The sequence below is a fragment of the Aedes albopictus genome, chromosome 2, assembly GCF_035046485.1.
Source record: "Aedes albopictus strain Foshan chromosome 2, AalbF5, whole genome shotgun sequence".
Classification (NCBI taxonomy): domain Eukaryota; kingdom Metazoa; phylum Arthropoda; class Insecta; order Diptera; family Culicidae; genus Aedes; species Aedes albopictus.
The window spans coordinates 261159345-261185984 of NC_085137.1; the positions used below are offsets into that span (position 1 = coordinate 261159345).

The window sequence follows — 26640 nt, forward strand, 5'->3', positions numbered from 1 at the left end:
ATCTCCCAACTGATTTGGATTTTTGTTCTGTTCATATTTTTGCAGATGATGTGCAAATTTATATTTGTACTGATGGAAACATTGATATGAGGTTCGTGGGTATTCGCATGAATCATGACCTCCCAAAACTTATGAAATGGTCCAAAGAAAATCTTCTTCCGATTAATCCCGATAAAACTAAAGCGATGTTAATATCCAAGCTAAGAAATACCCCACTACCACCTCAACTTTTAATAGATGGTGTTGAAGTTCAATTCATCGATCGTATAAATAATTTGGGTGTTATCTTTAAAAACAACTTAGATTGGGATGCTCATATTAATATGCAATGCTCCAAAATCTACAGATCATTAAAAACATTAAATTTAAGGACTAGACACTGTAATTCTGCCATTAAACTGAAACTTTTTAAATCTTTAATTCTGCCTCATTTTCTGCACGGAGATTTCATTTTCACAAATGCGTTGGTTGGATCAATGGATAGGCTAAGAGTTGCGTTGAATGCCTGTGTTCGTTATGTTTACAACTTCTCTCGTTTTTCACACGTGTCTCTCTTGCAGAAAAACCTTTTAGGATGCCCTTTTGTTAATTTTTATAGATATAGATCATGCGTAAGACTATTCAGATTAATTAAAACATCTTCCCCTGCTTATCTTTTTGAAAAGCTGGTACCATTAAGAGGAACAAGAACAAAAAGTTATCGTGTACCGCAACATAGTTCTTCATACTATAGCCAAACTTTATTTGTAAGGGGCATTGTTAGCGGAACAACTTACCGACATCAATAAAGGAAATAAATTCGTTTCCGTGCTTCAAGAGGGATCTCCTGCAGCACTTGCAGTAGTCAGGTTCATACAGTTATAGAGAACAAATAGTTATTAGAAATTAAGAACTGTTTTCTGAGTTAAACATCATGTTGTAACGTTAAAACAAGATTATGTCTTAAGTTACATGAATTGAAGAGATAAATAAATAAATAAATAAATAAATAATGGCATCTTAGGCTTACTAGATTTATTAGAATGCGCTTTGGGAATTCTCCAGAGCGTTTTGGATAACCCTTCATATATAGGATCGCCCACGTCTAAGTCTGAGTAGTCTCTGATTGCATTAACAGTTGAAGCTTAGGCTCCCATGCCCCACCAGCCAGATAACCGGGTTTTGCAAACTAAGCATTATTTGTGGCAACACTTTGACCGGCATGATGGAACTATGCCGAGCGCGCTAAGTGTTATTAGACCACTAATGTAGTTGCATGAAGTGAGTGACGAGGTACATAAGTATCATTACAGCGTGCTTAACCATTATTTCAATATTGAGGCACCAGTTTGACTAAAGTTTGAAATACGTAACAACTCATGAGAAAACTGTCAAGTTCGATTCAAATATAAGTCAGGTTAAAAAGCGAATCCGCAGACGAACCTATATTAGAAGTCATTTCAGTGTTCAGTCCAGTTCATATGTTAAAGATGGTTCTACGTCAAAGATAAAGTTTGTCAATCGCATTTGATTCAACTGTGGTCGAACGCAAGTTCACATGAGAGAAGAGGAGAAAACTCCCCTAAATGCAAATACTAAAAAATAGTGTTGAACTCATCCACTGATTTACGATAATCTGACCTGCATCTTTCCGGGTTGGCCTACGTTCGTATTTCTCTCATCATACTCTACACATCAAGCCCGCCATATCTCTTGGACCCCTGCTTGGACCTGCAGTTCTTAGAGCAACATTAACGGCGGCTACTATTCGAGCAACCCGCGCAGCGCTACCATTTTGACTTAACCACCCTTTTCCATACCGGTAGCAATCAAATTAGTCATCCTGATTCGTATCGGGAGGGCTGTCATATTCCCATAGAATTTTTAGCATCGCAACTGTCCCGCTACTATATTTGGTCACCCACCCATAGCGCTACTATTTTGCGAGCGCATCCAGCAGCGACCGGTAAAGTTTGCTGCAATGATGGAGGGCTGCCAAACGGGGTATAGAAGCGCACCGTTAAAGGTGCTCTTAGGACATCTGGTTTACCACTGATTTAAACATGTCATTGACTTTAAATTGATGTTTCAACTTATTCACTTTTTTTCTCTTTCCTTTCCTTTGCATCAAAAAAGTCTCAAACATCAACAAAACAAAGCACGGAAAAAATCTTAAACTGAATAAATAATTAAAAATTCACGGAAAAATAATGTTTCGGAAAAGTGAATGGTTCAAACGTAAGAAAAACAGCATAATATATTGTTACATAAAAATCCAATGTAAATGTATAGTATAGCGAACCATTTCATTGCAATACACTTTATTGTAGCTGGTACACTGTATGGCGCAGGAATGGTTTTCACCAAACACCTTATGGTTAGTTTTTATCCGGGCAATGTGCATTGATCAGCGAGGTAACATTGATCGGCTTAACCTACCTCATGAAATGTTCAAACAAACAATTTTCATTGCGTCAGTTTCTGCTAACGAATAGTTTTTCGTAAGCTGTTACTGTTTGACTACTAAATTTTAATTTAATTTAATTTAATTTCGTAATCACATAAATCAGGGGTTCCCAACCTTTTTGAGCCGAATTTTTTTTTTTCTTCTGAAGGCGTTTAATACTGAAAATTTGCTCCTCAAATTGTGGTTTTTGGGGGTAGCAGTATTCAAAATTATTTTTTTTTTATAATTTGCACATAATAGAATAAAAGTTAAACAGTTTTTTGGTTGCATCGCGGCCCCTTTGACTGGCTGCTCGGCCCCTCAGGGGGCCGCGAACCACCGGTTGGGAACCCGTGATATAAATAAATCGATTTTGCGTTATCTGTGTTTCGTAACGCAGTTAAATACATTCTCAAACATTCATGCTTAGCATGATTATTAGATACAATGTTATGTTCAAAATCCCTGTATAAGCTCAATATGACAGCCCAGAGTTAGATTTCATAATCCAATTCATTTAATGTTGAAATGTCCAAAGAAAAAAATAAGCATGTAATTAGATGTAGTTTTTAGATTATTTGACCTGAAATGAATGTATGTGTTGTAATAGTTTAAGATAATGGACAAATGTCTACAATCATAATAAATCAAATAAACAAAACGTTTATCAAAGTGTTTCTTTTCAATAAAATATACGATTTATTGAAAGAAAGCTTCCCATTCCTTAACACATTGCCTACCTTTAGGCGTTATAAAAAAAGACAATAATAATTACACCATCTTCGACCGTGCGCCCTCTACAGACTGAACATTACTAACACTCGACAACGGACGACACATATAACACCAAGTGGCCCAGTCGATAATTTTCCGCTTCACGAAAAGTTTTCCCCAACTGGACCGGAAATCGAACTCACACTTCGCCCTCTAAAACTATTCGCGGTTTCGAGAATTCTAATCTTCTTCTTCTTAATGGCTCGACGTCCTCACTGGGACTTGGCCTGCCTCGCTTCAACTAAGTGTTCTTTGAGCACTTCCACAGTTATTAATTGAAGGGCTTTCTTTGCCTGCCATTGCATGAATTTGTATATTGTGAGGCAAGTACAATGATATACTATGCCCAGGGAATCGAGAAAATTTTCCCGACCGGAACGGGAATCGAACCCGCCATCTCCGGATGGGCGATCCATAGCCTTAACCACTAGGCTAATTGGAGACCCCAATTAATCTTAAAATATCTCAAAAAGTACAAAACTAACAAAAAAATTTAGACAACATATTCGTAAACAGGGCCTCAAAGTTTAGTAAATAAGGGTATTTTCAACACAAACGAACATTGTTTTCTCAGTTGATCAATGTCACTCCAAATCACCGAAATTAAAAATTAGATTTAAAAGTCTATTTTAACATGTTTTAAAGTTTCACAATATTTTTTCAAGTACTTTAATATATACGCAGGGGGTCAGTACCTTGTTTTATACTTAAAACATCTTTCTGCAAATTTCACTAATGGTGCGTTAGTGTAAAGCTTACGATTAGTCTAATTTTTACGCCTTTGCTTCGCGTTTATAAACATTATGAACATTTTAATGAAAAATGATTTCGACAGAAACAAAACGCTGTACAGATAATAGTTTGATACACTGTATTTTTATAATTTCAAAGTATTTTCATTAATATATGTAATGAGCTTCTACATTAAAAAAAGTTTTTTTTGTTGTAGTGTAACCGAAGTGTTCAAGGGACGGGTTCTAGAATAAAACAATAAAAAAAAATTCATGATACGCAGTACTGATCCCGTCTTTATTGAAGTCATCACTTAAGGCGAAACTTGATCCAAGCAATATTTTCAAAATCGGTTTTCGTGCACATGTAGAGTATGGATCAGGGTATCTCCTGATTTTTTTTTCGTGATGGAAAATATTTTTCGTTTTTGCAGAAACCATTTTTGAACAAAAATTCACAAAAAAATGGTTTCTGCAAAAATTGAAAACATTTTCCACCTCAAAAAAAAAATCAGAAGATACCTTTATCCATACTCTATACACTCCCGTTCAAAAGTTTGGGGTCACCCCCTCAAAAACATGTCATTTTTTTAGGCCCATATCTCCGCCAATTTGCGTCCGATTTCAAAACCCTAGGTTTCATTCAAAAGATAATAAGTCAAAGAAACTTTGAACATGATTTAAAAGAAACTTTTTCAAAAAAATTTGTATGTAAACTTAACTTAAAGTTGCCAAATTTTCTAAAAAATGAATATAAACTTACGGCAGTGTCGCTGGAAGTTGGGTCGACCAAATTTTAAGATGAGAGCGGTAATATGACCCATTTTCTATTAGCTTTTAACTGCTTTTTACAGAACTTAGCTAAAAAATCTAGAAAAAAAGTTATTAAGTAAATTAATCCTTGATGTCATCGACCAAAAGTTTGGGGTCACCCCTCAATATGATGTATCGGCCAAAAGTTTGGGGTCACTATCGTAAAACATGGAAAAGTGATTTGTTGATATCTTTGTCATCTTTCATTCAGTTTTAATTCTTCTTGGCTTATTTGAAACAAAATGAATGATACTTACTGCATAGACATTGAACCACACATATTTGTTGAAATTTATATACTAAAACTTAACGTAAAGTTGCCTCATTTTTTGAAGCGTGGTAAAATGTGCTAACTTTACATAACATTTTTATATACAAAAATCGTTAAATACGTTAAGTTAAAGACATCAAACGCAAATTTAGTTAATTATCTTTGAAATGAGCCAAAAAGAATTAAAATTGAACTACAGATGACGAAGATATCACCAAATCACTTTTCCATGTTTTACGAAAGTGACCCCAAACTTTTGGCCGATACATCATATTGAGGGGTGACCCCAAACTTTTGGTCGAAGACATCAAGGAATAATTTACTTAATAACTTTTTTTCTAGATGTTTTAGCTAAGTTCTGTAAAAAGCAGTTGAAAGCTAATAGAAAATGGGTCATATTACCGCTCTCATCTTAACATTTGGTCGACCCAACTTCCAGCGACACTGCCGTAAGTTTATATTCATTTTTTAGAAAATTTGGCAACTTTGGGTTAAGTTTACATACAAATTTTTTTGAAAAAGTTTCTTTTAAATCATGTTCAAAGTTTCTTTGACTTATTATCTTTTGAATGAAACCTAGGGTTTTGAAATCGGACGCAAATTGGCGGAGATATGGGCCTAAAAAATGACATGTTTTTGAGGGGGTGACCCCAAACTTTTGAACGGGAGTGTATGTGTACGAAAACCGATTTAAAAATATTGCTTCGTTACTTAATAAAAAATCAAAAACCAAAAAAATGAGAAAATGCTTCCAGTTTCGCCTTGAATACTAGTTAACATTCTTAACCTCTCTCACTCTCTCTTTCCTCTAACTCTCGCTTAACCTTCGAGCAGTCGCGTCTTCGGCGACCCTCAGCGACACCACGCACATGCTATGTATGTACCACAAGCGCGCTCTCGAGCTGTTTTTATGGTGCGTGTACTCAGTACACGACGCGACCGCTCCCGGATTGACAGTTTTGTTTTTGAAAAGACAACAAACAACTGAACGTGGAACTTTGCGCGTAAGCATGACATAAAACTTTGTTTATTTCAGTCAGCAGTCAGCACAAACCGTTGTTTTTGGAGTGGCTTAACTAATAGAGTAGAGGACGTATTTTGGCCCAGGGCAGGTATTTTGACCCACTTTGGGAATTTTATTACATAAATCATGTAATCTCTTCAAAAATCGTGGCAAAGGAATATTGGAAGTTCTAATAATAATTTGTCAAGATTTTAAAGAGGTTATATGATACATATAGTAAAATTCCAAAGGTGGGCCAAAATACGTCCACTACCCTATTTGTTGAGCCACTCCAAATACAGTATTGAAATGTTGTTTTGCAAAGCTTATGAATGCACATGCGCAAGCAACAGTAAAAATTTAAGAATACACAAGAAGGATAACGTGGCACTGGAGCCGGCCTTCTGATACCCTATTGGAAACTAGCAGGGTAAAAGGGTATAATGCGCCCCACCGGGGCAAAACGCCCCCCTTCATTTTCTAGCGATTCAAGCGCTTTTCGCATGCGTGATCGATTAGAAGTCTCGAATATTGAAGAATAATTGCCATCAAGCTGGTCCGTTAGTGGATTTATACAAAAAAGCAATAAAAATATCAAAAAGTCTGAAATCGAGGCTTTTGGCGTAATATTTTACCTCTTGTAAGCTGACTTCATTGTAAACGAAGCTAGTTTTGTTCGTTTGTGTTACTTTGCAACTTTTATGCAGTTAAACACTTGTTGAAAGACTCTCCTAGGATAAGCATGTGGTGGAATTATCCCCTGGGACAGTTTTATCACGGGGCTGGACGTTTTTCTTTTGATGGGGCGTATTGCCCCGTTTGTTTTGAAAAGGCAAATTTTGGAACGTTTTCGAAAAACGTTTCAAAGCTTCCAAAGCCACCTCTTCCAAGGCAAAGTTCACATGCAACACTTCACTAACTTTAGTAACAACGATTTGCAGTGAACAATAGATGGAATAAGGCGCCAGTTTCAGATATATTGCCATTTCTGCTTAGGGGGGGCATATTATACCTGTTTACCCCAATGATCTTCTAAGACTAAGACTCCTCTTGATTTGAGGATTATAGTATATAGTGAAATTATCAAAACATCTCGATATATCATAATTTGCTGAAAGTGGTTGAAAGTAGTTGAAGACATGATGCCAGAGTAACTTTTACATTGTGATAATTGATAATATAATTAGTACATATTGTTTACACATATTCGTAGATCACAAGTATGTAAACTTGTATCAATGTCCTTCAACGTCAGGTAAATAGTCGAGAGTCGAGTGATTTAGTGGCGGCCATCGATATAAATTAACACGGAAGTTGAAACGACTCTCCGCCGGCGATAGCATGGCAACACGGGGTCTCCAGTTAGCCTGTCTGTTAGGCTTTATATTGCCAATCCGAAGACGATGGGTTCGATTCCCGTTCCAGTGGGGAACTTGTCTCGACTTCCCTGGGCATAGTGTATCATTGTGGTTGCCTCACAACATACAAATTCATGCAATGGCAGGCAAAGAAAGCCCTTCAATTAATAACTGTGGAAGTGCTGAAGAAGCTGTGTGCTCAAGTGCTCAAGAAGCTCAAGTGCTAAAGAGAAGCAGGGCAGGTTGCATTGGGAACGTATGTATAACCAGTAAGAAAAAGAAGAAGAAGAAAAAGAACAAGAAGAAGAGGCATGGCAACACAGACCAAAATCAGTCTAGTATGAAATAACAAAATAGATTGTTGTTTTTCAAAAGCAAGAAATAGTTGCCTCGCTGCCGCCCAATGTGGATTTATTATGAGCGCCGTAATAAAAAAAAAAAAACAAAAAAAATGCAGATGTTTTTTTCTCCTATCAAAAGTTATCTGCAGTTTTCCTGGATTTTCCTGGCCGAATTCAATATGGCTGACCCAACTTTTTATATCTGCAAATATGAAAATTCCAAATCATTTTTTGTGAATCCGGAATATCTTGAGATTTTCAAAGTAAAAAAAAACTTTGTAATTCCCACGTAGTTAAAGCCATAATTCCGCTAATTCATCTTTGTTATTATTCTTAAAAATTTATACATATGTATCTTTGGTTGATTCCTACAAACAGTTGAAGATAAGTTATAAAATGACTTGTGGCCTGCAGTCTCTCTTGAGAAATCAATTTTACCCCGCAAAGACAGTTCGGTTGAGCAGCACTAATTTAGGGTGCACCCACTACGCGTGATATCGACCAAAGAATGAAAGCACTTCAAAGACGTTCTTACCTTTCAGCAATAGCACCCCCGACGATTGTTGTAGCAGACGCTGAGAATGTCATTTGAAACAGGTAAACGGCCATTAACTGACCCATCAAAGGGTCATTTACTGATGCATCGGTCAAGAAATCACCCAATCCGATAAATGGATTTCGATATAGGCTTCTTCCCAACATAAATGCGAAACCGAACAACCAGAATGATACTCCTCCGAGGACAATATCAACAACGTTCCTCAACATCATGTCAACTTCATTCTTTTCACTGACACATCCTGATTCCAGGAGAGCGAATCCAGTTTGCAAAGTCACTAATAGAAAAGCACATATCATAATAAATGAACCGTCATTTTCACCAAAATCATATAACTTTGGAACAGAAATTGTGCTGTTTCCAGTGGTATTTTGAAACAAATTATCCACAATAGTCACTATGCTCGCCATTTCGTTCTCTTATCACAAAACTTTAAAAGTGTTCAAAATTTATCTGAACTCTCGTGCTTCGCTCTTTGCTTGTCCATCGTCATTCGCTGCAAAATATTAACTGATTGCACACCTGTTGTCATTCCCAACTCGAGCCAATACAGCAGTAGTACTCTTAACCTCCCCAGCGTACTTCTACCTGTTCATTAGTGACAGTCATACACACGCATCGGTTGTGAGCTTCAATAATCATAATTGCCGGAAAATCGCCACACAAACAATTTAAATTTAATATCCAGACACGCGAGTCTTCGCAAGCTGGAACAACAAACAATATTCAAGCACGAGTGAAATATCAATCCGGATCTAATCACGTGCGAATTCTTGTCGCGTGAGGTGAGTGAAGTTTACCGCCAGATTTCAAATAACAACTTACTCTTGTTTGACGACTTTTGCCGTACTGGTTCTGATTCTGGATACAAAAATATAAGACAACTTGTTCAAACAGAACCGAAATATTGGTGTTGATAAAATAAAGCTACACTTGATTGAAATCTGTGATTTAAAATAGTAGCATAAATTGACTAAATTGAAAATGTTCCATAGAAAATTTTGAGCCGCTCCAAAAAGAATTCATAAAAATATGCAACATTTAGATACCATAAATAGCACAAGTTTTGCAATACACCGAAAGTCTTTATACTTTATACGACCACTTTCATAGTTATACACTCCCGTTCAAAAGTTTGGGGTCACCCCCTCAAAAACATGTCATTTTTTTAGCCCCATATCTCTGCCAATTTGCGTCCGATTTCAAAACCCTAGGTTTCATTCAAAAGATAATAAGTCAAAGAAACTTTGAACATGATTTAAAAGAAACTTTTTCAAAAAAATTTGTATGTAAACTTAACCCAAAGTTGCCAACTTTTCTAAAAAATTAATATAAACATACGGCAGTGTCGCTGGAAGTTGGGTCGACCAAATTTTAAGATGAGAGCGGTAATATGACCCATTTTCTATTAGCTTTCAACTGCTTTTTACAGAACTTAGCTAAAAAATCTAGAATAAAAGTTATTAAGTAAATTAATCCTTGATGTCATCGACCAAAAGTTTGGGGTCACCCCTCAAAATGCTGTATCGGCCAAAAGTTTGGGGTCACTATCGTAAAACATGGAAAAGTGATTTGTTGATATCTTTGTCATCTTTCATTCAATTTTAATTCTTCTTGGCTTATTTGAAACAAAATGAATGATACTTACTGCATAGACATTGAACCACACATATTTGTTGAAATTTACATACTAAAACTTAACGTAAAGTTGCCTCATTTTTTGAAGCGTGGTAAAATGTGCTAACTTTACATAACATTTTTATATACAAAAATCGTTCAATACGTTAAGTTGAAGACATCAAACGTAAATTTAGTTAATTATCTTTAATTTATCCTAAAATTTGGTCGACCCAACTTCCAGCGACACTGCCGTAAGTTTATATTAATTTTTCAGTAAAGTTGGCAACTTTGGGTTAAGTTTACATACAATTTTTTTTGAAAAAGTTTCTTTTAAACAAGGATCGGTATATTCGCCTCACTCCATTCATATTCACTCCTCTTTGCTGAAGCGAATCGAGAAAGATGCAGCAAACGAATAGTCATTAGCGTGGGACACAAAAAGACATTTTACTCCTGTACACTTTTTGAGTTCCATTTTGGTCCCATATCACCTGTGCAAAATTTCAGATCGATCGGAGAAACTATATTTTAGCGCCAGGCATTTTAAGTTTTCATACGATTTAGTATGGGGAAAATCACTTTTTCAAAGAAAAATCGCCACAGGTTGCCCCTTAACCCCTAAAAATAAATCGATGAATGATTTCTGTTGGAAATTTTACGAGGAACCAACCCTCCGAAGACCGCAAAGCGATCTAAGGTATGTGGAAAAAGTTATTGACAGAAAACCGAATGGCATGCAAACGCTGTTTAACATGTAAGGAATAACCATAAACAATAAAAACTCTTTATTTCATCGATCGGGTGAGGCCTTATAACTTTTTCCACGAACGTCGCATCGGTTTTCAGTCTTCGGAGGTCTGATTCCCAGTGAAGTTTTCTACAGAAATCATTCGTCGACTTTTTTTAGGGATCTAGGGAAGACTCCTAGCGATTTTTATTTGCAGGAGTAAAATTTCCCCATAGTAATTCGTATGAAAAACTAAGAATGGCGGGCGCTAAAATATAGTTTTTCCGATCGATCTGAAATTTTGCACAGTTGATATGGGACCAAAGTGGAACTCAAAAAGTACACAGGAGCTTGAGTTTTTCCATTTTTTGTATTTTCCCATATAAACCGTGTACCAGGCTAATAGTCATGATCAAACATGCAACCCCATCACCAGTGGGAAGCGATGCGAAAATTGGTCGGCATGGATATTCGTTGCCATTCGTCGCAGTTTGGATCGCACGCGAATGAATGAATGGTGAATGGTGAAGAATGCTGGTGAGCGATCGAAGCGGCTATAATCATAACTAGAAGAGAATTTTTGCATGTAATGCATACATTTTTAGTGTATTGTTGTTGAAATGCTAGATTAGCAAAGAAAATAATAAACATTTTTTGGAAACATCAAAAATTCGTATGCACAATATCACTCACGAATCGCATCACCGCTCGATCGCTTGCGATGCAAATGTGGACGAATGAGTAATTTCCAAGTGTGGCTTCCCACCGTTCGCCGGGGTTTGCTGTCGTCGCTGACAAGCAAGCACGCAAACTAAAGCGGCAACCGTTCGCTGCTGACTGTCTTCGCATGTGGAAGAAGATGAAAAGTCGAAATCAGGAACCCTGCTTTTAAATCATGTTCAAAGTTTCTTTGACTTATTATCTTTTGAATGAAACCTAGGGTTTTGAAATCGGACGCAAATTGGCGGAGATATGGGCCTAAAAAATGACATGTTTTTGAGGGGGTGACCCCAAACTTTTGAACGGGAGTGTAAATTGATAGCTTCCTCTGTCAATGGCCGTTTTGCATTTGGGTAGGGTATGAGTGTAATCAGTAAACTCACGCCCCCATATTTATCCTATTCGAAAACAAGCAACAACTACGGAACCGATGAGTGCTCACTTCCAACAAAAATACATAAAATAAGAAACAAAACAAACAGTGCTTCAACCTTTTGTTTTTCGTAGGATGAAAATGGGAGCCACATGCCTAATAAGAGAACCAATACCCTATCATGTGACTAGGGTGTATCGTATATCGTGAAGACACTCTATGCCCAATTTCCATATGATAATTTTGCATTTGCAAACTTTTATCGTTTTCAGTGAGAAATATTTGCTTGATACTTCAGTAGTAATATACACGAAACTTGTGCAATGAAAACATTAAAAAAATACTTCCATCATTATTCGGGAATTTTCAACTCCCTTTCCATTCTCTGTCCCCCTTTTTTGTATACTCAAAACATGGAGTATCACACTTTTACCGACCCCTCCACCTTAAACGGTGATCGTAAAATTTGAATGACTTTTAACAACCTTGGAAACACTTGACTGATGATAACATCCCTAGGAAACCTTAATTGCAAGCAAGAAAACCCGAAAGTTGACCATTTTCATTGGGAAATCAATAGATTTGGGCTTGCCTGCCTGGCTTCTACAAGGATGTTTTATGCAAACATATCTTGACACCATTCACCGATAGTAATTATCAAATGAAATTCAGGAATAGTTTATGGGCCTTGGGCCATTTTACTCTACCTTGGCATTTTGAACTTGTTTTCCCTACCAACGATTAAGTGTCTGTATTTGGTCACAATTAAACCATTATATCTAAAACAATCTTACCTTTCCGCCATTGCTCCGCTAACGATGGTTGTCGCAGTTGTTGAAAATGACAATTGAAACAAAAAGGCAGCAAATATTGGCCCGAAGAGAGGATCCGTTACACCTGGATCGATAAGAAAATCACCCAACGCCACAAAAGGGTTGTTCAATTCACCCCTTCCAAATGACATGGCATATCCGAAGAGCCAATAAGTAAATCCGCCTATTATTTGAAACGAGATTCAATAAGGACTGATCGCTCAAACTGCGCATTTTATATAACTACCTAACACAATATCAATTATGTTCTTCATCATGATGTTAACTTCATTTTTTACTGACACACAACCAGATTCTAGCATTCCAAACCCAGTTTGCATTGTAAATATAATGAACGATGACGTGAGAACCCAATTAGTGTCCTCAAGGGTTAAATCATACACGCCGGGAATCACATAACTATTATTTCGGGCCCACGATTGCGAAGGGCCAACTTTATGGGTTGATGTAGAGTTAATCTCTGCCATTTTCATTGCATACTGGGTTTATGCGGAACACCACAAATAACTTTATCTACCATCCAAACGTTGATCAAATAACGATTGAGCTAAGACTAACTACACGATCTTAAGTCACTGGGTACTCACTGAATAAGAATGAAACTTTTAACTCAATGCCTGATGCCATTGATAGGTTAAATCAATTTTCCTAATTTGTCTAAATAAATACATCGTTAGCTCATTACAGTTTAACATGCAAACCGAGATTTGCCCTCAAATTGTTTTGCTCATGCATGTGCCCGGCCGCTCTATTTTCATTTCCAGGCAGGCAACAGCCAACGCACGAGAGGCTCGATAATTGAAGTCCACCGTGTGTCTTTTCAATCCAACGTGTACCGCGGTCGCGGTATTGTCACTAAGATAATGTCTGTCCATAAGAAAGAAAACAAATTTCCGGTGTAAACTAAATTAGTTTGCAAAATTCATTAAAAAAAAAAAAATTAAAAATAATTTTAAATGACACGTTCCTTGACCGCGAAAGATTTGCTCTATCCGCTTTCTTTAGCCACACCCTCAATTTCAAGCACCGTAAAACGGGGTTGAATCAGCGGGGTATCTCAAAAACCAGTAGAGTATTTGCAAATTTAAGGACAAATTTGTTTTTTTTTTTTTGTTTGTTTTAAGTATAAATACCACTTAAACCCTTTGCGCCACTCCTAAATGTTGCGAAATTTGCACAGACGAAATTCTAGGGAATCGTGCTACTTGGGCGGTGGCTTCTATATTCGTCTTTTTTCCACTATAACTCAGTCAAATTTGAACCAATTGACACAACTTTTGGAATGTGGTGAGATAGGTATAGTATCTACCCGGTACAACATCGAAAAAATTGGAAAGAATACCAAATCTTACCTCTGGATTTAGTTGTTTTGGACTCCCAGAAGCTACGTTGAAAATTTAAGCAAAATCGGTCAAGCCTAAAAGGACGCTTAACAGACTTGAAATTTGCATGGAAAAACGTGGCCAAATGTATGCAGAAATCATAAGTTTTCGATTTTTGCCACTTAGTGGCGCTGCACAGTGTTTTATTTTGCCGATTTCGTGCGTTTTTTTAATAACGTTTCAACCGATGATTTTTGCGACATAGATTCTTCGGAAAAGTTTCTACATTAGAAAAGGCGCTTCTTTTGACATATCATTCAACTCGATCAATCCACCTATAAGTGAGATGAAAAAAATATTTTTTCGAAAAATGCAGATAGACGTTTGATGTCTTCGGCAAAGATGTGCAAAATGCAATTTTGAACAACTTTGTCGAAGATGCCATAATGCTGAATCTCATACTTTACGAGATATATTGTGTTGTATGTGCATGACCCCTTATGATTTCTAGGGGTTTCATCATAACTTTTTAACGGGATTTATTTGATTTTTTGCATCTTCTACTAAGTTGTTTGGAATGTAAAAATACATGTTTTTACTGAATATTGAAAAACGCTAGCTTTTAAAATTACAAAGTTATTTACAAATTACTGATATTTATAGAGTAACTTCGAACTCGTCTAACTGCTTTCGGCGCAAAATGGCGCAGAGAACCGTTTAGAATAATGAAACAACTATATTTCTACTATATCAAAATGGCTTATACTTTTGTATACAAGTGTATTCTTTATGTGTTATGGTAAATAAACAAACAATTATCAAATATTGAAATTATTTAATAACTTCTTCATTTAACGAGATAGAATGTCGCAATGTTCAGCAAAATTGTGTTTTTTTATATGCTCAACAACTTTGCAGAACATGCAAATAAGGTAAAAATTATGGATTAAAAGTTATAATAAAAATCAATTTCTGAGTGATTTTTAAATATGTTTTTTTTATAATTCGTTAAAATAATCATAGCTTTTTACTAAGATTTTTTACATTTTTTTTATGTTCTAGAAAGTTGTTGAGCATACAAGAATACACAATTTTGCTGAACATTGCGACATTCTATCTCTTTGAATTAAATAGTTAGTAAATAATTTCAATATTTGATAATTGTTTGTATGTATGTGCATCATTGGTAAAAATGTGGGCTCGATTGAATAATTTTGCACGAATTAAGAACCGTGTGGGTAAAACACCATTATTTAGGCAACTAATTTTTGAACTGTCATATCTCGGAAACCAGTGAACCGAATTGAATGATTTTTTTAAAGTTTATCTAAAATATATTGATACTTTATACAACGTTATAAAATGTAATATTACATAAACTTTAAAATTTAAACATTAAAAAAATCATTCATTTCGGTTCACGTGTTTCCGAGATATGACAGTTCAAAAATTAGTTGCCTAAATAATGGTGTTTTACCCACACGGTTCTTAATTCGTGCAAAATTAATCAATCGAGCCCAAATTTTTACCAATGATGCACATATAATAGGTTGACAAACAGTCAAAATTTGAGATTCTATGATGCACTCTATGAAAAGTTACGGCATATTGAATTTCCTTGTGGGAGAAAAAAAGTTGCCTATCCCAAACATTTTGGCTATCCTAGAATTCCAAGTAAATAGAGGCTTCCGAATAGAATTTTATTTTTCACATATGTATATATGTAATGTGCGTGTAATCCTCGAGGGATCAAGTCTCCCCATGCCACCGTTGTATATACTTATCTGCATTTTTTTTAATATGTTTATAACAGCTGTCACCAGTGAAAATGTACTCCGTTATCAGTGCTTCTTTCAATTCGACCATCATCTCCCGGAAACCCACCGTATCGAAGCAATGTTCAGTGACAAGAACGGTCGGAACACTCACAGGTGTAACGGTAACATCCGGAGCCGGACACTACACCGTCTTCCGCCAGAGGCTGCACAGACTGAACATTACTAACACGAGACAACGGACAACACACATAAGACCCAGTGACCCATTGAAGAATTTTCCGTTTGACGAAAAGTTTTCCCCGACTGGAGCAGGAATCGAACCCGCACTTTGAGGCTTACGAAACGCCTAGACGACTGACGCCGCTAACCGCACGGCCACGAAGCCCACTAGGTTTGATAACTGGTACCACGTTTGATGACCAGTCAGAGTGACACGCTCTATGATATCAATATTTAGCATCCGTTCGAGCTCTTCTGCGACTTTTTGTTGAACTTTCGGTGAAAGAGTGTACGGGTATTGCCGAACAGGAGGCTTCCCTTTCCACTCCTCAGCGATCTCAATTCTATGCTCTGTTAGAGGTGTTAGAGAAAGCTTTTCAGGGTCTGCTACCAGGAGTAGCTTTTTAATGTCTTCTATTTGGGCCTGCTCTAGTTCCGTTACAGGACTAGACGATCTACCCAGTGGTGGTCCTTCGGTCAGGGTTACCAACGAACAACTCTGCACGGTGGGCCAAATATGGAATCGGCGCCAAAAGTCCATGCCTAGAATGTAACTAACCGTAAGCTGACGCACCCCGATAGTTGGGACAATCTTCATCAAACCCTTGGAAGTTGAAGGGGATAGATAGTCTTCCCAGCGCTGTCAACTCTGTACCATTGGCGGAAGTAATTTTCGTGGGTCTACTCAAAAGGCTGTAGTTTTTTACATTTGAGTTTCTGGTAGACCTTTTCACTTATTAAAGTTAATTGACTGCCGGAATCCAGAAGTCTTTTTGCTGGCATACCGGTGGCATAAGGCCTATTGTCATTGATTTCCTCAAATCCTTTGAAACCACATACAAGGCACATGAATCCTCGGTCATTGCGAACAAGAGTGCATTAATTTATGGTCTCGCGAATCAATTAGTCGGTCCGGTCGGAATGTCACCAGTGAAAATGTACTCCGTAATCAGTGCTTCCTTCAATTCGACCATCAGCTGCTGGATACCCACCGTATCGAAACAATGTTCAGTGACGAGAACGGTCGAAACACTCACAAGTGTAACGGTAACATCCGGAGCCGGACACTTCTCTCCCCTCTTCTATTTCTCAATCACCTTCTCCTCTGTTTCTTCCACCTCTCTCCCTCTCCTCTTTTCCCAATCTCTCTCCATCCGGAAGTACACAGTTCTGGCAACTTTGACGATATGTAATTTTACAGGTGATGGGATGATGAGAAGTGGGACAACTACGAGGGGTATATACCCTATCTTGTTCTGATTTCTAGACTAACATTTACAAATGTCCTCTATTTTCCCTCACACTACTCCAAAGCTAGGAAGAAATAAAGGTCTTAAACCTACTGCATTTGTCCCTCAGTAATGTTGCCATGGTTTTGGTAACACAACCTTTTTTTTGGATAAATACGTTTGATAGTACAGTGATCGGCCCTTATTCTGCGCAGTCCCTAATTCGGCGCACTTTCTCATGCACACCACAAAATCAGACGCATACCACAAAATCATGGACGCCAGTTCAAAATTAGCTTCAAATATATTTTTCGAATATTGTTTCAATAGTAATAAAAAAGTTTGTGAAGAAAAAAATTTCAAACTATGGACCATTATTTTGTAAAAATTAGTTAGCGAAGCTGCTCAAAAGTTGCCTCATGGGCTGAAGCATTTAGCGACATAAATAACACAGCGCAACATTTTTTTGTCTCAAGAGCAAACTTGTCTGTGCAAATAAGCAAATAAGAAGAAAACTCAATTGTTCTTTACCGATTCTGATTCCTCGAAGACAGCAGTACAGGATGCGCATGGAAAAGCAGACATCCTTTTCATTACACAGCGTAACAAAAATTTGCTTTTTGTCTGTCTCAAGAGCAAACTTATGTGTCTCCGAAGGATTTTGGGCCGCTGAATCCGAATCCGGGCTCAGATTTGCTCTAACACGTCACAATTTTGAGCTATACCTCAATTTATAGGGCAAAATATGCGATTTTGGGTTTTTTTTTGTCAGCAAGCCATTAAACAAGGAAATATTTTTTTTTTTTTTTTTATCAAATTTGATTAGGAAAAATGGAATATTTTGCATGAGCCGTTAATTTAGATGTTAATTGACCAATTAACCTTTTGATTGCATAAAAAAATATTTCCTTGCTTAATGGCTTGCTGTCAAAAAAGCCCAAAATCGCATATTTTGCCCTATAAATTGAGGTATGGCTCAAAATTGTGACGTGTGAGAGCAAATCTGAGCCCGGATTCGGATTCAGCGGCCCAAAATCCTTCGGAGACACATAAGTTTGCTCTTGAGACAGACAAAAAGCAAATTTTTGTTACGCTGTGTAATGAAAAGGATGTCTGCTTTTCCATGCGCATCCTGTACTGCTGTCTTCGAGGAATCAGAATCGGTAAAGAACAATTGAGTTTTCTTCTTATTTGCTTAATCTTTTTGTTCTTCTTAGGTGCGCAGAATTAGGAACCGGTATTAAATGGTGGTCCTAATTCTGCGCAGACATTACAACACTACGTTTCGAGCATAATTAATAAACAAACATCTTAAAAATGCCACCATAGTCATAACTAGGATATCCTATGTTTCTAGCAATCCGGTGAATGTAATTACGTTTCAACAAGTTAGTTTAGAAACTTTAAAAGCTAATTTACGATTCTTGCATTTTTGATCTGATAGTTCGACCGGACTAACCACTTGTTTTAAATATTTGCTATCAACCTCGGGGGAAATTTTATGTATTCATGCAAGCATTCGTAAAATGCGACATATGATGTGAGTTCACATGGAATTTTCTAATTTTCTTAAACAGAGGAAACCCTGGAGTTGGGCAAGAATGAAGTCTCAGTTTGTAAACAAAGATTGTGCCACCTTGTCATGGCGAAAAAGTTTATATTATTTTTAGAAATGAAAGTAAATTTTACTAATATGTACATGTGCGGATAACTAAAAAGCTTTACATAGTAGTATTCGATAATGCTACAAAATCCATTTGTGTATCATGATTAAAATTCCCTCTGCTTAGTAATCCAAGTAGTAAGTATCAATGTTGGGGGCATGCAAAGTTCCAATATAGTCGTAATGTCGTATAAAAGTTGAAAATGAAGAATTCAATTGAATTTCATCTACCGTCAAGGCACCATTCACCGTGGATCTAAGAGGTTTCGGGGCAAATAAGGGCTGTCATTTGACTCCAGTCTTATAAACATTGTTGGTGCTGCTTTTAATTGCCTTTATTATAGGTTAAAATTAAAGCAATATCCACAGAAGTAGAAAAATTTTCACAAAATTTGATGATATAGTACAATTAGTAAAGGGTAGTAGGGTCGCCTAACTCCGTGGTAGGTCACCATTCACCGTGGTAGTAGGGACCCATTCACCGTGTGTGAGAAATTTCATTCTACTTTCTTTATAAATGATCAAAACAACCCAGCCAAGGGAATTTTCTTCATTTAAATTCATTTCAAGTAATAACTTGCAAGATTTTATTAGAAAAACGGATGTTCAAATTTTCGATTTTTTCTAGATATATGGGACAATATGGGGCACGGTGAATGGAGACCACTGATTTTTAGGGTACCCATTTACCGTGCCTTTCTGTTTCAATTAAAAAGTACGAGTAATCGTACTTTCTTGTTAAACTTACTTCGGTAATGCAAAATACATACCTGACATGTGAATTTAATTGCTTCTTGGTGGAATAAAAACGTTACTACATTTAATTTATCGCTTAAATCACTTTAGCGCTGTTTTCGTTTTTTCACTATGAATGCAGTGAACGAGCAGAAACCCGCTTCATGTAAACACACTTTAGAGTCAAAAAGATACTTTTAAATGTTTCTAATGAGCGTTTTGACATGGTAACAATACATTAGTGTTGTATTGGTGAAATTGATCTGAATTTGTCATATCAGTCAATCATAATATGGAAATAATGAAGGCACACGGTGAATGGAGCCGACACGGTGAATGGCGCCTTGACGGTATGAATCATGTTTTCATTACAATATGTTATCTTTTTAGAGTTTTTCTCATACGCGCAGAATTAGGAACATTAGTGCGCAGAATAAGGAACATTCCAATAAAGGGTGCGCAGAATTAGGAACAAAGACACACTTTAAAATTTCCATGATTTTACATAAAAAATTAGTGTTTTGTATAAGAATTATATTTTTTCCTTATTTACAAAGGTAATAACTATGTGCGGTAACAAATGCAGCCAAATCGGTTCAATTTGGAATTCATTACAGCTGATTGAAATTGAAAAAGTCTTAGGTGCGCAGAATATGGGCCCTCCACGATATTTTATTTAACCCTAAAAGGGTTAAATAACCCCAGGCCCCAGGCGACCTTTCAGAGCTCGTCTTTGATGGAACACACTCAGCGAGGTGACGAAACTGAGGCCATGAAGGTATCCCTTTTAGGGTTAAACTATGTGCTGTGAAATCTTGACACGATTTGGTACAATTTTCACAAAGTTATTGAGATTTTTCGGAATCGCCCAAAAGATTTCTGACAGATTGAAAACAAACCATCAGCCGTTAAAAAATAATGCAATGTACTATCGAAATCACTTGTAGCCAAATCATAGTCATTTGTCCAAGAGTAGTTTTGGAAAAAAATATGCTATAAAAAAATGTTTTTGTTGCCGAGAAAATATGGGGGGAACAAGTCTCCCCAGGGATCAAGTCTCCTCAGTCTCCCCTATTAGCTAACTTACTAAGCTGTTCCTTGGTGATGTGAACTTTACATACTATCATTCATTAAATAGCACTTTATCGCAAAAACATTAGTATTGTAAGAATTTTGAAACTCAATTTAGATTCAGCATCATCAAGTATGCGGAATAGAAAATAATATGCAAGCACTGGTTCGAAATATGTTCTTTTGCGTCAAACGGTTCAAAGTAAATATTAACAGTGTCAGTCAGTATCATTTGACCGAATTGGGTTGTTTAGTGAACAAAATATTACTATTTTCTATAGCCTAATCTATAGAGCTATTTTTTCTGAGTATAACGTGATTTTATTGGTTTCCAATAGCTTTGTTTTGATGGTTAAATTAACAAAACAGTTTTAATTTTCATGGATAGAATGGAATTTCCTTGACTTCCTTGGGCATAGAGTATCTTCGTGCCTGCCACACGATATACACATGCAAAATGGTCATTGGCAGAGGAAGCTCTCAGTTAATAACTGTGGAAGTGCTCATTGAACACTAAGCTGAGAAGCAGGCTTTGTCCCAGTGAGGACGTTACGCCAAGAAGAGGAGAGAGGAGAATGGCAGTTCAATCGATAAAATGACAGTTCGGCCCGAACAAAAAGAATCCAATTGTACTGTTTCCCCCTTCAGCAATCAAACATTTTAAAAATTCTTACCTTTCCGCCATTGCTCCACTGACGATAGTTGTTGCAGTTGTCGAATAGGACAGTTGAAATAAAAATGCAGCAAATATTGGTCCAAAGAGAGGATCTGACACATCTGGATCGATCATAAAATCACCCGCAGCCAAAAAAGCATTATTTGTATCACCTCTTCCAGACGACACAGCATACCCAAAGAGCCAATAAGTTACACCACCTAATTTGCGAAACAGTATGTAACAGTAACAGCGTAACAACCTGTTGTATCAATCGGTATTACCTAACACTATATCAATTATATTTTTGATCATTATGTTGACTTCATTTTTCGCCGACACATATCCAGATTCCAACATTCCAAAACCAGTTTGCATGGTAAATATAATGAACGACGATGTTAGAACCCAATTCGAATCTTCCACTGCCAAATCATTCACTCGCGGAATCACACGTCCTGACGAGACCTTCTGGATCATGGATGAAGTTAAATTTGACATTCTTACAAATTACGACAATTAAATACATCAACTTGGTTTATCTTTTCCGAACAACGATTGAATAATACTAAACCGATGCTACAGTGGAGGCTACTGAGAACATATTCAAGCCGGTTGAAACTTTTAACGAAAGGGCTAGCCCTATTGATAGAATAAATCAATTTCCCTTATTTTCATACAAATAAAGACATGGTTAGCTCATTATCGTTAAGCATGCAATCTAGTACATATTTGCCCTGAAATTGGTTTACATACGCTCCCTTTATTTTTGTTTCCTTGCCAGCAGCTGCAAGCCCACGCATTCACGCAAGATTTGGTAATTGAAATCGATTGAAATCTATGGGAGCATTTCAGCAGTGATTCAAATGTAGGTAATCTAGAGGCCGAATAATGCAATATTCGATGGAAACTAAAAATAGCAAATGAAGTTAGCTAAAAGATGTGATGTTTTCTAAATTTTGATCCTATGCCGATTTTAAAAGTGTCTTTTCGCCATTTGGATACTTGAATGGGTGACAAGAAATACAAAAGGGATATGATATGACGTACAAATGATGAGGGAGGAATGTTTTCCGACTCCTATAAAATACTATCGAATTGAAACCTATTTATGTTCTGTTTCTAGAGGAAGCCTACTTCATACATCTCATTATTTTTACGTTCACTCCCAAACAAGTGATTTTTAAACGGGTTGTCAATGCTAGTCACTGAATGACAACGAAAAATAGCAAGTACCGGAGCTGGAAGTTAAGCCCATGAACATCCGCTTATGAAGTGAACTTGTGACAAACTGCGCCACGTTCTCCGGCAATGAATCATAATGATCTACATTATGCGAAACTTTTCTGTTCCAAAATGCAAAGAGGAAAGTAGGAGGCCGTTATGGCACACTATCACGTGGTTAGCACATTAGGATTTAATAATGCTAAAACAAAATCCGCGATAAAAATCCATATTGAATGAAAAAGTCTTTGTTTTAAGTGTAAAAATATAAACAAAGCATTTTTAAGTGAACTATCCAGCTTTTTACACTAACACGAGGGGTGATTCGACTATGACGTTTCTTGCCGACAACCGAATTTCAGTTCATTGCCGTCCTAGTAGACTGGTTTATGAACTTGTTGATTGAAGTGTCAACTTTTTTCACTTCATCGACATCGAGTCCAAGCGTAATTAGAAATGGTGTTGTACATTTATTCTGCTGAAGCTTTTAATCCAGTTTTTGTTTCTTTTTAGGTTAAATTCCAGCAGGTTAATTACAAATTGTGGAAGGACGTCTGAGGGCTGAAATCAGATGAGTTTAATCTCGAAAGTTTTGTAAATCTTCACGCACTTTATACTTTGGTTTATGGCTCGTCATTTGCGATTGTGATTTCTCAGCTTGAACGCTATTTCGCATTTCGGATTGTCCTCCTTCCGGCAACATTTTGTACCCGGTTGCATTATCAAGAACTGAACAAAATGCTCTTATAAAACGGAAAACATGTTTTTTTTATCAGACGAATTTGATAAATTATTTGTTTTATTAGCTTGACCTAGAGTAATTTGCGAGGTAATTTGTTGCGAATCATGCGAATATGGACCAAAGGTTACCGAATTCGAGTCTCTACGCAACTTACATGACATTCTGCTCTTTTTGAGCTCTTTGAAAGAAAAATATTAGTTTTGGGCTCTTATACACTACACAACGTCAAATAAAAAAATGCACGTTGTAAGCTCGGTTGATTTGTCAGAGCGTCAAGGTATATTGGCATATTTTCACATACATGATATATTCATAATCAATGTGCCTCAGTTTCTTTGAAGTTGACCTAAAAAGAATTAAAAACTAGATTAATTTCACCAGAAGAACCAATAAATGTATGTTTGATACCATAACAAAATACGCTTATGATCGCTGTTGGTACAAAACAGTTCAAGTGAAATTTTTTTACGTTTTCGTTACCAACAACAAAATCTCAAACAGTCTACTAGGATAAAATTGAACTGAAATTCGGTTGTCGGCAAGAAACGTCATAGTCGAATCACCCCTCGTGTTAGCGTAAAAAGCTGGATGCATTTATTTATGAAAAGTGAACAAGTTTGCGGAAAAGTTATGCCAATTTTGAAATCATTGTTAAAAAATGGACCATTCATGTACAATTTCAATATTTTTCATATATAATAATAGCAATTGATAAGAGACGAACCAGCCAAGAGCTGAAAGTCTCTTTAATAAAGTCAAATCAATCAATCAATATCAATTGTATCGCTTTCATATTTTTCCCAGCGGTATATGTACAATTAGGTGGCAAAACGATGAGTCGATAAGAAGAGCACCCAGCATAGCTCTGGTCGGTCCTCTTAAGGTTCTACCTCATGCTTTCACGGGTCAAGCGATGACAAAGACCGCCAGCTAAGAGTTGTGTGCTTGGCCGGTAGTGAAGCCTGGACACTTTTGTCCTTCTGACTTCAGCTAGATTGAGGAGATACGTCCCGACCCTATCTGCGGCTCAAACAGCGTCTGTTCTGGCTTCTGGCATCCATTGGCTGAGTATGAAATGCTCTTCCACCGGAAGCTATACCTAAGGGGGCAGCTCCACCACGGCGGATAGAGGACTGTATGCCTACAACCTAACTGTTTTCGAAACCCAAAAACCGTTACAGAAACCGAAAATGATTACGAACTGATTCAACAGCAACGACTTTGTGCGCGAAACAACGGACAAGAATTGGAACCTGGAATGCATTAACCCTAGCCCAGCAGGATAAACTGGCACAACCAAGGTAATTTTAATGGAAGGTACTGGCATATAAGCAGTAAGTAGATGCGGGGAGAGGTTTATGGCGGGGGTGGTGGAGTTGACTGCTGGCGAGTTTGTTTACGCTGTACTCTATCGGTTTCAGTGAGGTTGCTAGGGTTGCTAGGGCTTGTTGTTTACTTCCACATAAGTGAAAAAAAATCCGCAGTGGCAGAGCGGCTGCTTGTTATAGAATTTCAAGTTAATTTATTGTGAAAAAATCAACTTATTTAGATGCATGCACACAATTTTATTCATACGCATGCAGAATCTTTACTACCTAAAGATTGAAGGAAAACTGAATTATTAGATCAGTATTTCGAGAAAAGGAGTAGTGGTGTACCTTCGGCAGCTTTTAACATTTTGAAATGGGAATTTTACCCGGAGGTCTCATGCGTTAAAGACAGTTGGCAGGATTTTAAAGGAGTTTCTTACGGTACGGGTAATACTGTTCTAGTCTAGATCATATCTTTGGGATTATTGTATTATTTGGATGGTAGTAATTAGTACACAAGCTCGTTGGTTGAAATCACCATATTAGCTCACTAGCACATACAATCAGAAGTGACAACTTTTGGGTCATGGCCAAGGTCATGGCTTGCTATTATTGATAAACTTCCAAATCAAAACAAACTTGCCAGCTGTCGTTTCAAATTCCAATATGGCGGATTGTATGATTTAGCATATTGGATTACCTTCCTTTTACTTACCTTGGGCACAACTAGTCAATGAGGCATGCCGTTGACCGAACTTTGGAGAATACGGATTGACGTCGGGTCAAATTCTGCCGAATTGCAAGAGTTTTACAGTCAACTTGAAGCTCAGCCTATTGGACGCAGTGGCTTAATTTCCCCAACAGGGGAGGAAAAAAAAAAAAAAAAAGCTGTCGTGAATAAGATTCCAAAAAAGTGATATTAAGATCCTCATGGGCGACTTTATGTGCACAAAGTGACATGGGTTTCCCGTGATGGCGTCACGGAAAATCAAATCCGTATCTGCATCAGCCGGAAATGGAGACGGAGCCTTCTTTATGTGCGGAACAAACGTAGCGCCGACATTGTGGCCGACCATCTTTTCCTAATCGGTGAGATCCAGCTGCGCATTGCGAGGATTCATTGACAGGAGAAAATCGGGCGCCAGTTCAACACACGCCGACTGGAATACGCTACGGTAAAAAGATTCTTCATCGAGGAGCTAGAGAACCGTGCTGCGGATATTACAAAAGGTGGAAGCGTAGAAGATCAATGGAGCACCAACAAGAATGCCTCCATCGCCACCGGCGAGAATAATTTGGAAGAACTACGCAACCGTAGAAAGCAGTGGATCACGGATGATACCTGGAGAAAGATAGATGAGCAAAGGAACGCCAACGCCGCGATAGAGCGAGCGAAAACACCCGGAGCCAAAGCCGTAGCCCGTCAGCGCTATTCGGCTCCCGAGAAGGAAGTGAAACGCTCATGTACGTGGGACAAAATGACATGAGCGGACTCCTTAGCCGACGACAGCGAGAAAGCCGCAAACACCGGCGACATCCTTCTCCTCTATGATGTTTCATGTCGCCTTAAGGTGAATATACATATAACGAAGCCATCCCTCGAATTTTCAAGAGCAAAAATCTAAAGAATCAAATGATGCATTGTGCTGATAAGTTGATCGATTGGTCACCACCAGCGGGTAACTACTACAACTACTACTACAACTTTTCAGCGTGTTGAGATATTTGGATCTTCAGATTTGTGCTCTTAAAAATTCGAGGGATGGCTTCGTTATATATTCACCTTAAGGGGGCTAAAATGAAGAATGCTACGATGCTCGTAAAAGACACGTCTGGACAGTTATTGCCTGTGTGGACCATATTGTCACGCTCCTCATCATTCTGGAGCAAATCAATGAATTCCAAGAGTCTCTCTGGTGTTCATTGATTACGAAAAAGCTTTCGACCGTCTCAATTACGAAAACATATGGAAAGCCCTCAAGCGCAAGGGTGTCCCTGAGAAATTAATCGGCCTCATTTTCGTGCAGAGTACTGCACAACGGTGTTTGTTCGGTTCCATCCGGGTCGTTGCTGGAGTGAGGCAAGGATGTATACTATCACCGCTACTGTTTATCATCGTAATTGACGAGATCCTGTTAGATGAG

At 37.4% G+C, this 26640-nt stretch overlaps 1 protein-coding gene across 3 annotated transcripts in view; it reads right to left on the minus strand.

The window, feature by feature from the left end:
- The window catches only part of LOC109622265 (putative ammonium transporter 2), a 32732-nt gene extending 10733 nt beyond the window's left edge, over window positions 1–21999 (minus strand). The window contains exons 1-2 of one of the 3 annotated variants that reach the window (XM_062851642.1): window positions 21505–21999; window positions 21240–21441 (exon numbers count right to left, since the gene is read on the minus strand). In XM_062851642.1, the coding sequence (XP_062707626.1) occupies window positions 21240–21441; window positions 21505–21721 (419 nt within the window). In that variant the 5' untranslated portion in view covers window positions 21722–21999. Of the gene's footprint in view, window positions 1–8251; window positions 8793–12509; window positions 12712–12774; window positions 13207–21239; window positions 21442–21504 lie in introns of those variants that run through there. The other 2 variants (XM_029872301.2, XM_062851641.1) reach the window with 2 other exon arrangements.
- Between the last annotated feature and the right edge of the window lie 4641 nt (window positions 22000–26640).